At 37.5% G+C, this 16,103-nt stretch overlaps 3 protein-coding genes across 4 annotated transcripts; all 3 read left to right on the top strand.

Moving 5' to 3' along the window:
- On the top strand, positions 1-2,398 carry LOC103320750 (signal peptidase complex subunit 2-like). The gene is made up of 5 exons (XM_008222469.3): positions 1-162; positions 387-538; positions 1,188-1,269; positions 1,863-2,002; positions 2,116-2,398. Exons 1-5 carry the CDS (start codon positions 61-63, stop codon positions 2,210-2,212), a joined length of 573 nt encoding a protein of 190 aa, XP_008220691.1. The 5' UTR covers positions 1-60; the 3' UTR covers positions 2,213-2,398.
- Positions 2,399-2,905: 507 nt separating this feature from the next.
- On the top strand, positions 2,906-7,864 carry LOC103320749 (chaperone protein ClpB4, mitochondrial). The gene is made up of 10 exons (XM_008222468.2): positions 2,906-3,301; positions 3,399-3,617; positions 3,719-3,956; positions 4,050-4,245; positions 4,579-4,633; positions 4,783-4,933; positions 5,253-5,561; positions 5,971-6,236; positions 6,313-7,242; positions 7,372-7,864. Exons 1-10 carry the CDS (start codon positions 3,026-3,028, stop codon positions 7,681-7,683), a joined length of 2,952 nt encoding a protein of 983 aa, XP_008220690.2. The 5' UTR covers positions 2,906-3,025; the 3' UTR covers positions 7,684-7,864.
- Positions 7,865-12,459: 4,595 nt separating this feature from the next.
- LOC148919674 (calcineurin B-like protein 10) lies at positions 12,460-15,120 on the top strand. Of its 2 annotated transcripts, none has more exons than XM_089045037.1 (9): positions 12,460-12,880; positions 12,982-13,153; positions 13,345-13,427; positions 13,532-13,591; positions 13,688-13,796; positions 13,883-13,935; positions 14,069-14,149; positions 14,251-14,363; positions 14,541-15,120. In XM_089045037.1, exons 1-9 carry the CDS (start codon positions 12,863-12,865, stop codon positions 14,596-14,598), a joined length of 747 nt encoding a protein of 248 aa, XP_088901163.1. In that variant the 5' UTR covers positions 12,460-12,862; the 3' UTR covers positions 14,599-15,120. The 2 variants fall into 2 exon arrangements, with proteins under 2 accessions (XP_088901163.1, XP_088901164.1); XM_089045038.1 differs by having other exon boundaries at positions 12,472-12,874.
- Positions 15,121-16,103: the final 983 nt, after the last annotated feature.

Below are 16,103 nucleotides of genomic sequence, written 5' to 3'. Positions count from 1 at the left end.
TGTCTTTCAGAATAAACCTAAAAATCGAAACAAAGGGGTCCAAAATCCAAAATTTGCGAAATGTCGGAGACAAAGGCCGAGAGTAAGAGCAAAAACCCTAAAAAGGCCAATCTGTCAGATCACAGCTCCATCAAGCACCTTCTCGACGAGTCTGTCTCCGAGGTCGATCTTTCCCTAACCTAAATTTCTATCTCATTCTCATCTTAACATGTTATTAAATTCTATAGCTGATAACATTGGAAATCCGTCATTTGCTTCAATTCATAAAGGAATTCGATAAATCTCTATTGAATATTGTGCGATTATCAATTTGTGTTTGCTTTATCGTCTAATTTTTTCGATTATGAGGCTGTTTGGAGTGATCAGCGATTGAAATGGATTTGTAGATTGTTAAGAGCCGCGGATATGTGGAGAATACGAGGTTAAGTAACTTGAAGTTGTTGATTGGAGCCATTGTCATAATCATTGCTCTATTTGCTCAGTTCTACAACAAGAAATTTCCAGAGAACCGAGACTTCCTGATTGGATGCATTGCATCATATCCTTTTTACATGGGTAACGTGTAGTTTAAATAAATAAATAAATCATACAGTTTTCATCTAATATATTTTTTAAAGATGATTTTTATGCATTTTCATATGTTGGAAAAGCCAAAATCAGTTGCTAAATGGGTTCTGCTATTTGCTTTCAACATTATTTTATCATGATTTCCAGTTCCATATTCGATAAGTGCGTGAAGTTGGTTTAAGTGTTTTTAAAAGTATTTTTCCCAGAAATTTCAGACCATACTTATGTGTGATCTCATAGAGTTCAATTCCCGTTCTCAACCCATGACCAATATGAGCTCGAAGTTTCCTTTGTAACCCCTGGAACTTCTTCGTAGCAGCTCCGCTCAATGTGTGAAATAACTCCGATGAGAAGAAAAAATAAGGCGTTAAGAGACCCTCCTGGCCCAACCTTAGACACTCTAAGATCCTTTTTCAAACCTGCTCCCATTTCGAGTCAAGAGATAGATAAATACTATAGACACATCCCATTGCAAATGTTATTTGAAATGCTTGGTTTTAAAAGAGGTTTTTTGGAGAATTCATAAATGCATTTTTGGCAAGGACTATGTGAATGTAATGGAAGAGTTCCTTGTTCAAATGATAATACTCTCAAGTCTGTTTCATCCTTGACTCTGGCAAGTATATCATCGTCAATGGGATATTACAGGTGGTTTCATACACTAAGGAGAAAAATGCAATCTTGTTCACTCATCCTCCTGTGGTAAGCTTATTTTCTGTTTTGGTCAATGGCTCAGCGAAATATATGTTTGGGAGCAATTCAGATGGTTTGACTGACATTTTGTTTAAGATTTTAATACTACCCTGTTGCTGTCTCTTGTGTGAGGAAGACAAATTGTGGTCATTAGGAATGTTGTCTTGTATCTTTGATGCTCGAACTTTCAAATATTTCCTTGGTTGGCCTGTGTTGGCTTGGCTTAGATTTGTTAACATGGCTGGTTGTGTGAATGACATAATCGAACTCTCAAGTCTTGTTCAGGTTTTGCTCTAAATGATCAAAACTGACCAGATTTTGATCTCACATGGTTGATTTGCCTGCAGTGCAGAATATGAACCTATACTGGAACTTATATGAGAGTGTTTTCTTTTTTAGCACGTTTAATTTGTACATCTGATATTTGAAACTAGATGTCATTTGTTTTCTTCACTAGTAACTAGGCACTGTTAGTTGCTGGTAATTCTGCCAAATATGTCAGTCATTTCTAAGATTTGGAAGAGCATAGAGAAGTTGGAATTTGGTTTCATTAGAAAATTGGTTTCGTTGTCCATTTCCTCATTAGTAATTCATATGTACAGGGAGCCTTCAGCACTGGGTTGGTGGTGTCTTCCAAATTACCAAGATTTTCTGACTTGTACACACTTACAGTAGCAAGTGCAGATCCAAAATCGATATCTGCAAACAAACCGGTGGAATTCACGAAGAGTGTTACTCAGTGGTAAGTGCTCACAACACAGCTCACAATTGTGTTTGTATTGCATCTTGGAGTTTCAGATTGCACTAACATATTTTGATCTACTTTCTCCTTCTCTGTCTACTGTACTTTTCCAGGTTTACCAAGGATGGAGTATTGGTGGAAGGCCTGTTCTGGAAGGAAGTAGATGGACTGATAAACGATTATGCAAGAGAACCCAAGAAGAGCAAGTGAATTTCGGCTTTGCGGAGACCCCAATCTGATTCAGTTCTCATACAGAATGAACTCTTTAAAGTATTGTGATTTTTGCATAAAATGTTGGTAGCCACAATGAATTTGAAAGACAGTGTACTCCATCATTTATACTGAACACTGGGGTTCCAAACCTATTTAGTATGTAGACCTTTCAATTTGACTCCAGATTGACTACTTTTCTAATTACTGTGGGTCAGAGTGACTCCATCCTTTACAATGTTTTAACTTTTAATACTTTACTTCACCAAGGCCTTTTTGGCGTTATTGAATGTTTCAATTTTAATATATATATATATATATATATATATATATATGCATAGATACTACAGTTTTGGAGATGCCAAGTGCAGGCACTCGCACAAACACTTCAACTGTTGATGCAATGTAGACCTCTCATGTATCAACGGCCACCAGCCGCCAATCAGGCATAGCGATTCACTCAAGCACAACTCTCTTTAATGGAGAATTCACTCAATCCGATATACTCGAACTCGATCCAATTTATCGAATTGGCCCACAACTTAAATAATTGGGTCTGTTGGATGGACTTATATTGGGTTTGGATCAATGTTTTTTTGGACAAACAAACGCGGGCAAATGAAAAAAAAAAATTAAGGAAGGAAAACTAGACGACACTGGACACCTCCAGATGCTTCTTCTACAACCTTCTATTGCCTCTTCTCCAAGTCTTCTTCAGTCTTTTTCACTCGCTCTCTGAAGAGACTATTTTATAGCAAAACCCTTCACCATTGAGCTTGCTTTTGTGATTATTTGGTTTCATTTCATGGTCCAATGGCGAGCCGCAGAGCCACAAGACTCACCCAGTCGACTTTGGCTTTGGCGTCCCTGAACGCCTCCAAAGCCCCAAGAAACTCTCTCTCTCAGTCTCGTGCAATCGCAGTGGCAGCCTCCGCTCGCGCCTTCGATAGCTCCGTTGCTCCCTTCTCTCGCCCCAACGTCGTTTCAGAGAGCAGTAATGTCGTTTCAGTCAAGTATTTGGCAACCGCCTTCACTCGCAGCTTTCACTCTTCCACTCCCAAATTCTACTCAGCCACAACCTCTTCTCAGGTCACAAGCTCTGAAAGTTTTCTCATTTAATTTCATCAAGTATTGAATTATATGAAAAGAATTGGAGGCTAATTTTTGTTGTTGATTGAAATATCAGGCTAATCCGAATGAGTACACTGAGATGGCTTGGGAGGGCATTGTGGGTGCTGTTGATGCCGCCCGAGTTAGCAAGCAACAGGTTGTGGAAACTGAGCACTTAATGAAAGCGCTTTTGGAGCAAAAGGATGGTTTGGCCAGGAGAATTTTCACCAAGGCTGGCTTAGACAACACCACGGTTCTTCAAGCTACTGATAACTTCATTGCTCAGCAACCCAAGGTGCTTTGATGAAAACCCATATCTCATTTTGCATCATATCAAATATGTAATGGCTTTGTTTGTAGGAGGTAGTGAACAATTTGAACATTGTGTTGTGGCAGGTGACAGGTGCCACCTCTGGGCCTGTTATGGGCTCACATCTGAGTGGTGTGTTGGACAATGCCCGGCGGCAGAAGAAAGACATGGGAGATGATTTCGTGTCGGTGGAGCACCTTGTGTTGGCGTTCCAGTCAGATACTCGGTTTGGGCAGCAATTGTTTAGAAATCTCCAGCTTAGTGATAAGGATTTGAAGGAGGCTGTTAAGGATGTTCGTGGAAGTCAGAGAGTCACTGATCAAAGTATGATGTGCTCCACCTTAAGTTGATGTTTTAGAATTCTGTGTACTTGCTATTTTTATATGCTTTAATTAATATAATCCATATTGTGTATAGATCCCGAAGGAAAATATGAGGCCTTGGATAAATACGGGAATGACTTAACTGAATTCGCTAGGCGTGGCAAACTTGATCCTGTTATAGGCCGAGATGATGAAATACGGCGGTGTATCCAGATATTGTCCAGGAGAACGAAAAACAATCCTGTTATTATTGGTGAGCCTGGTGTGGGAAAAACTGCGATTGCTGAAGGGTATGTTCATTTAAGTGCATTGCTTTGCTGTACTTTGTTATGACTGTTTCAAAAAGTTCTAAGATATATGCCTTAGTTTATTTAATTTATATGAGTAATTTCGTTGACTTGATGCATCTTTTACATGCCTTCTGGGCACTACCATAACACCTTAGGAAGTAAGTTTGTTCAATCAACCACCCAGATGTTCTGGTATTCTCAAGCATTGCTATTATCACATAAAGACTGATGTTGAACAATTTGCCTGGTGGCATAAATTGCCAGATTATTCATTGTGCATCCTATGCATTGTTCTGTTGTATTGTTTTACTATAACTTTTGTATGATCTGCAGATTAGCTCAACGAATTGTGCGTGGGGATGTTCCAGAACCGCTATTGAATAGAAAGGTAGTCATTCGTTTTAGTTTTAATTATCAATTCTAAAAACTATAAGACAATAAGAGTTTTATGTAGAAACGAAACCTTGGTTTCAAAATATTTTTTTCCTTGATCTTCAAATTTATACATAGTTTTGCATTTTGTCTTCTATTCTACAGTTGATTTCCTTAGATATGGGTTCATTGGTTGCTGGTGCCAAGTTTCGTGGGGATTTTGAGGAAAGGTTGAAAGCTGTGTTGAAGGAAGTTACTGCTTCAAATGGACAGATTATATTATTCATTGATGAGATTCATACTGTTGTAGGAGCAGGTTTGTGCAAAAGTAGAGTCTTTTTTTTTGGGGAGTTTCACTAAAACACCCAAAATGGATGTTGAAATTATAAAAAAACCCAACACCCAAAACACTTTATAAACACACCCAAAACCAATCATTACACACACTCAAAACCCATTTATAAACACACCCAAAAAGTTGACTTTGGAGTTGATTTTGGGTGTGTTTCTATGTTTAAATAGTGCTTGGATTTGTTTATAAATACATGTCTAGGATTGGGTTTATTTATAAATTTGTATTTTTTGTGTGGGTCTTTTGTGTTTTCTCCTGATGTCCTTGTTAATGATTCTTGTAGGGGCTACAAGTGGTGCGATGGATGCTGGGAACTTGTTGAAGCCAATGCTTGGGAGAGGTGAGCTTCGCTGTATAGGAGCAACTACATTAAATGAGTACAGAAAGTATGTTGAGAAGGATCCTGCACTTGAGCGTAGATTTCAACAAGTATTTTGTGGCCAGCCATCTGTCGAAGACACAATATCCATTCTTCGTGGCTTGCGTGAGCGCTATGAGCTGCATCATGGTGTGAAAATATCAGATAGTGCCCTTGTTTCTGCAGCTGTTCTTTCTGACAGATACATTACAGAACGTTTTTTGCCTGACAAAGGTAATAATAATTTCCACCTTATAGGCTTTTGTGGCAGGAGGGGATGAGGAGGGGTGGTGGGATTTGTTTTCTCAAAATAAAATTTGTGTTTGATAGATCTTGCAAGTATAGGAATAAGATGCACTCATTTTTTTGGAACTTCCATTGGGTGGATTTCAACCAATACAAATAGAGGGCTTGGAGCCAACGTAATAAAGAAAAGAAGGGATGGAAGAACTAGAATTTTCTTTATAGTTCCCTCTTGTGAATTTGTCTTCATGTTTAGTATTGGACTAGGATATCTGATTCTATAAAGCTGAAAAAATGAAAAGCTTAGTCACACCCACACCCTTGAAGACTCTTACCATTAAATTCTTCTGTTTTCTCTTTTGTCAACTATGAGTTTTGTAACTTATCTTCTCTGTTTCAGCCATTGATCTCGTTGATGAAGCTGCTGCAAAGCTGAAGATGGAGATCACTTCTAAGCCCACTGAATTGGATGAGGTAGACAGAGCTGTGTTGAAGTTGGAGATGGAGAAGCTGTCTGTGCAAAATGACACTGATAAATCATCGAAAGAAAGGTTAAGCAAGCTGGAAAATGATCTGGCATTGCTTAAGCAGAAACAAAAAGAACTAACCGAACAATGGGATCATGAGAAGGCTCTCATGACTCGGATACGATCAGTTAAAGAAGAGGTATTCGTCCATTATTGTTGTTGGCAAGTTTCCTCATCCCTTGAGTTGCTGATTCATATGTTTCTAATTTTTGTAGATTGATAGAGTAAACCAAGAGATGGAATCTGCTGAACGTGACTATGACCTAAATCGTGCTGCGGAGCTCAAATATGGAACTCTAACATCCCTACAACGCCAGTTAGAAGAGGCAGAGAAAAACCTTGCTGAGTATCAGAAGTCTGGAAATGCTTTGCTTCGAGAAGAAGTCACCGATCTTGATATTGCTGAAATTGTAAGCAAATGGACTGGTATACCCTTGTCAAACCTTCAACAATCAGAAAGAGACAAGCTAGTTATGCTAGAACAGGTTCTTCATAAGAGGGTGGTCGGTCAGGATATAGCTGTGAAATCAGTGGCTGATGCAATTCGACGTTCAAGGGCAGGCCTATCTGACCCAAACCGACCAATAGCAAGTTTTATGTTCATGGGTCCAACTGGTGTGGGGAAAACAGAGCTGGCAAAGGCTTTGGCTGGCTATCTCTTTAACACGGAAAATGCTCTTGTCAGAATTGATATGAGCGAGTACATGGAAAAACATGCAGTTTCACGCTTGGTTGGGGCACCACCTGGTTATGTTGGTTACGAAGAAGGTGGGCAGCTAACAGAAGTGGTTCGTCGAAGACCTTATTGTGTAGTGCTGTTTGATGAAATAGAGAAAGCACATCATGATGTCTTCAACATTTTATTACAATTGTTGGATGATGGGAGGATCACCGACTCTCAAGGGCGAACTGTAAGCTTCACCAATTGTGTGGTGATAATGACCTCAAACCTGGGCTCCCACTACATACTTGAAACTCTTCGTAATACACATGATAGCAAGGATGCAGTTTATGAAGTTATGAAAAGACAAGTTGTTGAGTTGGCGAGGCAAACTTTCCGCCCTGAATTTATGAATCGAATTGACGAGTATATTGTCTTCCAGCCTTTGGACTCAAAAGAGATCGGTAGTATTGTTGAGCTACAAGTGAGTAATCGATCTTCCACCTTTCCTTCTTTTGGATATTATCTAAATGTCTTTTTCTTTTCTTTTTCTTTCTTACTGAGTCGTATTAGAGATGGTGGTTAAATGCTTCAATGCCCATTCCGATTGCAGATGAACAGGTTGAAAGACAGGCTGAAGCAGAAGAAAATTGATCTTTACTGCACAAAGGAAGCTGTGGAGGTTCTGGGTACACTGGGCTTTGATCCAAACTATGGTGCAAGACCAGTTAAGCGGGTGATACAACAGTTGGTTGAGAATGAAATTGCAATGGGAGTCTTAAGAGGGGATTTCAATGAGGAAGACTCTCTTATTGTTGATGCTGAGGTGTCCCCATCTGCCAAAGACCTTACTCCCCATAAGAGGCTGCTCATCAAGAAACTGGAGAACACGTCTGCTGCCGATGCCATGGTTGCGAATGACTGATCTCGACTGATTCCGGTGCTTCGAATTGTAAATAAAGCTTAACAAAAAGGTTGGTGTTGGTTCGTTTAGCTTTCAGATGTTAAGAAGTGCCCGCCTGCCTGCCTGCCTGAGTTACGTATTGTGGAGAGTTCTGTTTAAATCTCTACTCTAATTTCAAACCAAACAAAAGATTAACAAATAAGTTATATTTTTAGGGGGGTAAGGGGCATGTGTCTCGTTGAAAAAGATACTTTATTAAAAAATAATAAGCAGCGTAAGAGAGTACAAAAGATAGCATTGAAACAGTCAATACTATCCAAAACCCAAACATGAGAGACATGAACAAATGCTTGAATTTTTTTATAAATACTAGACATGTATTTATAAAAAAATTCAAGCATTATTTATACATAGAAACACTCCCAAAATCAACCCCAAAATCAACAATTGTATATTTTTTGGGTGTGTTTATAAATGGGTTTTGAGTGTGTGTAATGATGGGTTTTTGGTGTGTTTATAAAGTGTTTTGAGTGTTGGGTTTTATAATTTATTTGCATTTTGGGTGTTTTAGTGAAACTCCCAAAAAAGTACCACTATAAAACTTGCTCATCAATAACAACCAACACGCATAACTTGGGCAAGTGGACAATGAATAAATGTTGTACAAAGCGGCCCAACAAAGCTCATCCCATGGATGAGTCGCAAGACCAACTAAAAAGAACACCACCTACTACTGCATCCTATCTTTTAATTGCTCTGCTACGAAAGGTGGCCGCTATGGTTCTCCAAGATTGAAGAACAAATGAATGATCCTTGCAACCAACATCACAAACAAAAAGAAAATTTCATTAGGATTCTAAACAAGAGTGGCCAAAACTGAAACTTAGAAAAAGATAAAATAAAATAACAAGCACTTTAACATAATCAAGAACAAGAAGATGAAGTAAATAACACCATAGACAAAAATGAATAAAAAAAAAACTTGAATTTGAGGAAAAAAACAGAAAAAAAAAAGAATAAACAAAAGACACTTGGAAAAAGGAAAGCAAAGAAAGAAAAACTACTCCCTGAAAGTGTAAAGTTGAAAGAAAAAACTAACAAAACTGCTCCAGCTCTAGGTGCTCTCTGGACAACAAGAAGTTCAAGGTCTAGCGCACCTTGATCCATCCATCTCCTTTTCTATTGAAATTAACCTTCTCCGCAATGGGGTTTCTAGTTGAAGTAGTTAAAAGTAGTCACTCATGCATTAGAGATGATGTGGTCGAATCCCTTCTCTTTCAATATCACTTGTTTAAAAAATTAAAAAATAAAAAGAAATTATAAATGTATCAATAATGTTTGGAACACCATTCTTAAACTAAATCTATATAAGCCTATTAATAAATTAACATATTATTCTGAGAAGAAAAACGATTTAAATGATTATTTTTATTTTGGTTGATGAAAAATTTTCAGTCCACGTTGTGCACATTTAGCCAAAGTAAAAGTTAGTCCAAATTTTGTTTTTAGTTTTTTGGGCCAAAGTTAAAGAAGGAGAAGGGGAAACTCACACACATAGGTACCATTGTGACTTGAACTCAAGATGCCCCTACTATTTAGGAGGAAAATAATTATGAATCTCTCTAAACCCAATAAACAATTATTCCAATTTATATATTTTGACAAGAGATTTGTAACTCAAGTGGTCATCTCTGCACGTTGCACCTAAGGTCTTGTGATTTCCATAAATAAAAGAAGTTCAAACCTTTCAAGATTGTTTTTATGTACGTATTTGACTATAGAAGACTGTCCAGTGAGTGAGTGGCGCACTGACAGACTATTAGTCTTATCAAACAGAAGGAAAAAAACTGCATAAAAAACAACAGTGGAAGAGAGAGGACCCCGCACAACATGATGTGTTGGATTTATCACATGATGCTGCCGCTGCTGATCTCCATCCATCCATCTACTGTCTAATCAGACAGTGATTGTACCTTCCCAAAAGTTATCTCTTGCCATTCTCCATTATTATAAATTAAATTACACATATTAGCGTAAAGCACAAGATTTTAGCTTAAATGGGTCAGCTTTGGATTTACTAATTTACTAATTTAGGAACAATGACTTTTGGATTTTTATTTTATTTTATTGAGATTGTACCTTTGATACATAATGTACTCTAATAACATAATATTTTATAATATGTAAACTTATTCTATCACGTGTTAAGGGATTTCATGGTCACCTGCAATAGAAATAGAATGGACTCGAATTCTGACTTACTTTTTCACTCAACCCTCATCACTTAAATTATTCACTGTAAATCGAAGATTCACATTTTACATAATAAACAGTATATAATTTATAGTTTGACAATATAATTTTTTTTTCATGGCAAATATTCTTATAAAGGGTCCACAGTGGTCTAGTTTTTTTATGCGTGTTACTTGCAAGATGAGTCAATTTGTGTCGAGGGAGAAACACTTGAATGAAACGGAGATAGTACTATTCCATACCAATAATGTTATGACATGCATGATAGTTTTTGTACGTGGTATAATGTTATTAATCGATAGTAGCAAAATAATGTTATCCCTATTGAACATTGAAACAAAGTTTTTCTAGAAAACACCAAAAGCCATCTAACACACACCACATTAGTCACTCCAAAAGCCTTTAGTAACCAAAAGTAGTGATAAAAAAGGAAACGTAAAAGTAAAATTACGTACGGGGAAGAAAGTAAATTAGAGGAAAAACTCTAGAACATAAAAGAGGACTCCAGGAAGTGGGTGTGACAATCTTAGACGAAGGTTCATCCACTGCTATCTAAGACCAAAGCCTCATCCATCAACAGAGCATGCCCTAAATCCATGTTTTTTTCTTTTTATGCCAAGTTTTTCTCTCTCAATAAACTAAGCTACTTGCATGTGATGTGAGGAAAGAGTTGAGGAAGAGTTGTATGGTGGGGTTGGTGTTGATACTGATCTGAGTTTGAAAGAGAAAAAAGAGGAAGGCTCATGCTTTCTCTCCACTTAGCCGATATCGCAGATAACAGCAATAAAATTTTATAGAATAGGGGAGATGTACCAGAATTATCTTAGCTTCAATCAATCTAACAAAAGAAAAGAAAGAGAACCCTACAATAGGCGAGCTGTACTAAAAGAGTTCACTCAAAACAAAAGAGTTTCAAAATTCTCGAAACACACTATTTGAAAATGATATTGAACGGACCCAAAATGATAATACATTCTCCAGAACCACATTATCGCTATTTGTTGTCACTAGTCGATCAAATATTGGAGCACATACGTTTCATTAAAGATTGAATTTAGATACAAGTCGCATCACAAAGTTATAGAGTCCAAGCCGTAATCGTTCTATCTTGATAGGTGAAAGTGGCTTAGCAATGATCCAGTTTCAGGGATTAGGATTAGACATCCAATAATTTGTATAATTTGTTTTTTTTTCCCTTCAAGTTTAGTATGGTAGCTCTTTTACGTCTCTAATTTTGACATTAAAACTATATATGGAGTTACCTTAACAAATGTAGTCAGGCACAACCCTAGGCCACACTTGATATTAGGCTATCCTATAAACTGTTATACAAATATGGGCCAAAAGTTTCATGCGCTTGAAAGGAAGGTCCATGTGTCCAAATCTATAACCTATTATATATATATATGAAAATTCTTTTATACGGATATCCGGATGTTATTATTGTGTGGATGTTGTGTATTTTGTATTACCCCTCTTTGCTTTCCTAATTGTTCACTATGGCTTTTGCACAATAATAACATTTGAATAATACCTTGTGTTAAAGTAATAATTTTGGATGTAATATCTTCCTCTTTTTCTATGTTGCATCAAATTTTAAGGAGGACAGTGACATTTTTGGAATCTTGGAAAATCCATGTGGTTGCTTAACAATCTTAATCATTTTTTGCCAATAATTAAGAAGAACAATCTTAAAGTTCAGTACTAGGAATCGATAAAAAGTCTACTTCAAAAATCTAGTTTCGCTTGAGAATTTATATCCATTGGCAAATGTATATAACGAGTAGTTTTATACGCAATCGTTAATAATGTAAACTCCCTGTGTCTTATTCTTTAATTTAATCAATGTGTGTTAATCACTTGCCCATTAAACTATTAAACAACAATCCTCGGCTATAATGTATGAATTTATTTACTTGCCTTTCGACCCGAAAAATTAACAAATATAGTTGCCTTTCTAAGGTAAAGAAAGACCAATAAATTAAACAAACCTGGCTGCCTTCCTAAGATGAAGAAAGCTGACGTGATCGGCTGAATTGGTAAACTTCAGGAGTTTCACCAATGTAAATTAGTATTAAAAATAAAAACGATCAATTAAACCTTAGTGTAAAAGTGATTATATTTTTTACACTTGAGTTCGATCATCTTCTCGATTAAAATATAGTAAATTAGAGCATCTTCAAGGGAGTAGTCAAATGCAAAGAGAGTAAATGATAGTGAGGTTGATGCCTAAAGCTTTTTGGAAGCCTGAAGTTTGTACCCCCAAACTTCTCAACCGCCAGGGCTAATGCCCAAGCGGCATCGTAAGCCCAAAGTCCAAAAACATCCAATTTAACGTTAAGGATAGTTTGGATTGTCTTATTGGAATTTTGTGTTTGGAACGTTAGTCTTTATACCTAACACTCGTTGCATGTTAGCTATGTCGACAGAAGAACTGGAGGAACTAAAAGAGTTAGTCATCCCATTCGTCGTTATCCAAACATTAGTCCTTTTTCTCATTGATATTTGACAAAATGGGAACCAAACTTGAAATATGATTGAGCATTATGGAAGAAAAATATTACCGCGGGAATTAATAAGATGGCTCTATATTTTTCATAGGCTCAGACGCACTCGGACGTACGACGGGCTCCACCAAGCGAGGTGTCGGAATCTAGCTCAAGAGCACTCACGGCGAGGTCGGATTAGAATAAACAGTTGGTTTAGCTTGGTGGGGTCCATTTATTCATAGATAAAACAGAAGCTTTGTGGTTCACTTATTCCTGCGGTCTCGTGCGCTCTCTTCTCCGTCCGTCTTTGAAACGAAATGTATAATCCAGGCAGCGAGAGAGAAGAAGACGCCTCACGAAGCTCTCCGGTGCAGATGCGGACATCTTTCATCGGAAAGCACAAAGCAACAAAGTGCGAGAAGTAGCAGCCTCGATCTGATCAGTTGTTGCAGACAACAATGGATTTCGCGGTAAAAGTAAAAATGACCGAATTTTCATTTCCCATTGTTTATATTTTCCGATGAATTAAGCATCATTAATCGTATTTTTGTTGTTGTAATTTTTTGGGGTTGAGCAGAGATCGAGTTCTTTATCATTGGGCGAGCGTATCTGCGTGGCATTTATACCGTTTATAGCGATCATAGAGGTGTTGGTTTTTGCTGTGACCGATTGCTTCAGCTACCGTCCGCGCGAAACCAAATGCTGTTTCGCTTTGGGCGATATGTCTGTCCTCGCCAATGAAACCAGATGTATGGAATATTTAAAAAAAAAATATATATTCAGAAGATTAAGAAAACGATATATATGCAGAACTTCGAATTGTGAATTATTTCCTTTTGCTTTGGGGATTTTGGAAAAAGAGAAGAAGAAAGAAATGAATAGTTAATGAGAAATTTTGAATGCTGTTTGTGCTGCTTACTTGCATGAAATGATGATGCAGTTACCGTTAATGAGCTGGAGGCATTGTATGAGCTGTTTAAGAAGCTGAGTAGTTCAATTATCGACGACGGATCGATTCATAAGGTCAGCCAAATTTCTCTGAATCATCCAAATTCAATTTTGAAGAAATGTGCTATTTCTTTCTAGTTTCATGCATTGTAATTATTTGGATGATGATTGTGTTGCAGGAAGAGCTTCAATTAGCACTATTCAAAGCTCCCTATGGTGAAAATCTTTTCCTGGACAGGGTAAATGCTTCATGCCAACATCTTGAACCACCTGACTAGGATATATATATAATTCCCTGCAACTCTACTTACACGAACAGGTTTTTGCTCTTCTAGGTTTTTGATCTCTTTGATGAAAAGAAAAATGGTGTCATTGAATTTGATGAGTTTGTTCATGCACTCAATGTCTTCCATCCATATGCCCCTATAGATGATAAAATTGATTGTAAGTCTTACTGCTATAAAGGGAAATGCTAAATGGTGTGCGTCTTTCTTGTTGTCTTATGTTTCTTGTTTGTTAATTACTTGCAGTTGCATTTAGGCTCTATGATCTGAGACAAACCGGGTTCATTGAGCGAGAAGAAGTGAGTCTTGTACTATTTTTTACTGCCCAAGTCTCTGAGGAAATTTATGTTTTTATGGGTACTTACGATTCGATACCTTGTATGAACGCAGACACAATATTATTTAAACTAAGTGGCCTCAGTTTGGTTTCAGGTTAAGCAAATGGTGATTGCCATAATGATGGAATGCGACTTGAAATTGTCAGATGATCTTCTTGAGTCTATCATTGATAAGGTAAGCAGTACGTAGTTGTGTAAGTTTGGATGTTGTTTTACTGGGTGGTAATCAGAGCTTGTGGAGAATTTAGTACTCACGGCATTTCAATTGCCTTGCAGACATTTGCCGACGCTGATGCTGACAAAGATGGTAAAATTAACAAAGAAGACTGGAAGGCTTTTGTGTTTCGACATCCAAACCTGTTGAAAAACATGACTCTTCCTTATTTGAAGTATGTAACTTGCCTGTGTCTCTTTAGATGCTATCCTATTCTGCGATATGCAAACATCCAATCTCACCTTTATTTTCCAGTTACAATCTGACTTGTGTTTGAACCTATGGCTCCTTTTCATGATATCTAATATTGTTAAATTTTTTACTGACTTGCTTCGTTAACCACATCCTCTAGGGACATCACCACAGTATTTCCAAGTTTCATTTTTCACACCGAAGTTGAAGAAGACTGAGAATTTGAAGCCTTTTCCTACAGAGGATCTTTATAAGAACTTAACTCTGAAGCATCAGCATCTCACACGCAGAGCTCTACTTCCATTCAGGAAAATTTTGAAATGGTTTTGTGGCAGATCACAAGTAGCATTGCCGGGAATGGGAGACATCCGAGTGTCGGCACGCTGGGATGGCCGCATCACAAGATTATCCATTTGGATTGAACATTTAAAGCGCTACGAGCGCAGCTATCTCCGTCAATTCAAAGCCTTTGTACAGTGAGAGAGTGGTATTTTTGTAGTGAATTTGAACGTACTAGTGTTTGTAAAAATTTACGGTGCCTCTTGTTAATAGATTTATTACTAAATTCTGTAAAAGATCATTAACTTTTGTTTAACTAAGCAACAGGGCAGAGCAATGTAAGGACCGGCCATGAGGTTTGGGGCCCGTATTAAGCTACCTACCGTCGTATCCCAATTACATTGATACACATGCAAAAGAATTACTACAAATCATCAATAAAAATTTCATTTTTCTTTCTATGTTTGAATCTTATTAATAACAAGTTTCAGAACCGATGGATTGTGACACAACATAATTTGTATGAGTAAAGAAAATTCTACTCTCAAGCAAGAATCGAATAGCAGAGTATGGAAAAAGTAGAAGGGCATGGCTAAAATCCAAACTTGCATACCTCCGAGTCCAAACATTCTTCTTTTTTCTGATCCATTCGATCCTTTACTGATGCAGAGAATCCTCCACTTTGAAAAAAAAAAAAAAAAAGAAGAATTCTCCACTGGCCTTGAAACTTGCTAAGAAGTTAGCAATTCCATACAACGAAGATGTAATTGTTACAGTATCTCAAGGCAACCGTACACTATCATGATATAATAAGTAATCCAAGTGCCACAACGACATCTCTCGCGGAGTCTCTTGTGTGCAGAGTCTAGTAGTGTAGTTAGAATGAGAGGCATAGAAGTCAGAGAGGGCCATGTTGATGCAGCTCAACTCTATTTTCCCAAACTGGGTATCTAAGTCCAGAACCACACCCACATTGATTGGGACGGTTCTGTTTTGTGCCATGACCAAGAAAATCCTAAAGAATAGGAAGAGAAGAAAAACAGGGTTAGGACGACACTTGGTCATGTCTGAATATCTTGAAAGGTTTGCAACTCAAGGCATGAGGAAGAAGAAACATGTTTATAAATGGTGAATGGTAGCAGGATTTCGAATGGCAAAATACTTGGTTTGGTTCCCCATGGTAAATGGGAGGAAAGAGGAAGGAACTTTCTCAAACTGCTGATTGCTGATGAGGGAAAAGAGTGGTTTCCTCCCCATTCCTAAGAGAACAAGCTTTCATGGTTCTTTGAATATAAGAAAAGAAACCAGTATTTTAGATAGAAAATGTCCCTTACTGAATTATTTTTCTGCACTGGGGGGGCTTTTAGGATTTGGGAACTTCTGCACTGGGGGGGCAGAAAGAGGGAAGAAATCCTAAGAATGCCTTATCAGAAAGTAAATGATA

This window comes from Prunus mume, linkage group LG2 (genome assembly GCF_029339155.1).
Source record: "Prunus mume cultivar Tortuosa linkage group LG2, ASM2933915v1, whole genome shotgun sequence".
Lineage (NCBI taxonomy): Eukaryota > Viridiplantae > Streptophyta > Magnoliopsida > Rosales > Rosaceae > Prunus > Prunus mume.
The sequence above is the reverse complement of the archived record's forward strand: the minus strand, read 5'-3'. Positions and strand labels throughout refer to the sequence as shown.

Bases quoted from the DNA above. Each gene is read 5' to 3' on its own strand.
- LOC103320750 (XM_008222469.3), top strand. From the start codon at position 61: ATGTCGGAGACAAAGGCCGAGAGTAAGAGCAAAAACCCTAAAAAGGCC. The intron at 539-1,187 runs ATATCCTTTTTA...TGACTCTGGCAA, and splicing joins CTGATTGGATGCATTGCATC to GTATATCATCGTCAATGGGA. The intron at 1,270-1,862 runs GTAAGCTTATTT...TCATATGTACAG, and splicing joins TGTTCACTCATCCTCCTGTG to GGAGCCTTCAGCACTGGGTT.
- LOC103320749 (XM_008222468.2), top strand. From the start codon at position 3,026: ATGGCGAGCCGCAGAGCCACAAGACTCACCCAGTCGACTTTGGCTTTG. The intron at 3,618-3,718 runs GTGCTTTGATGA...GTGTTGTGGCAG, and splicing joins TCATTGCTCAGCAACCCAAG to GTGACAGGTGCCACCTCTGG. The intron at 5,562-5,970 runs GTAATAATAATT...TCTCTGTTTCAG, and splicing joins ACGTTTTTTGCCTGACAAAG to CCATTGATCTCGTTGATGAA.
- LOC148919674 (XM_089045037.1), top strand. The intron at 13,154-13,344 runs GTATGGAATATT...ATGATGATGCAG, and splicing joins CCTCGCCAATGAAACCAGAT to TTACCGTTAATGAGCTGGAG. The intron at 13,592-13,687 runs GTAAATGCTTCA...TTGCTCTTCTAG, and splicing joins AAAATCTTTTCCTGGACAGG to GTTTTTGATCTCTTTGATGA.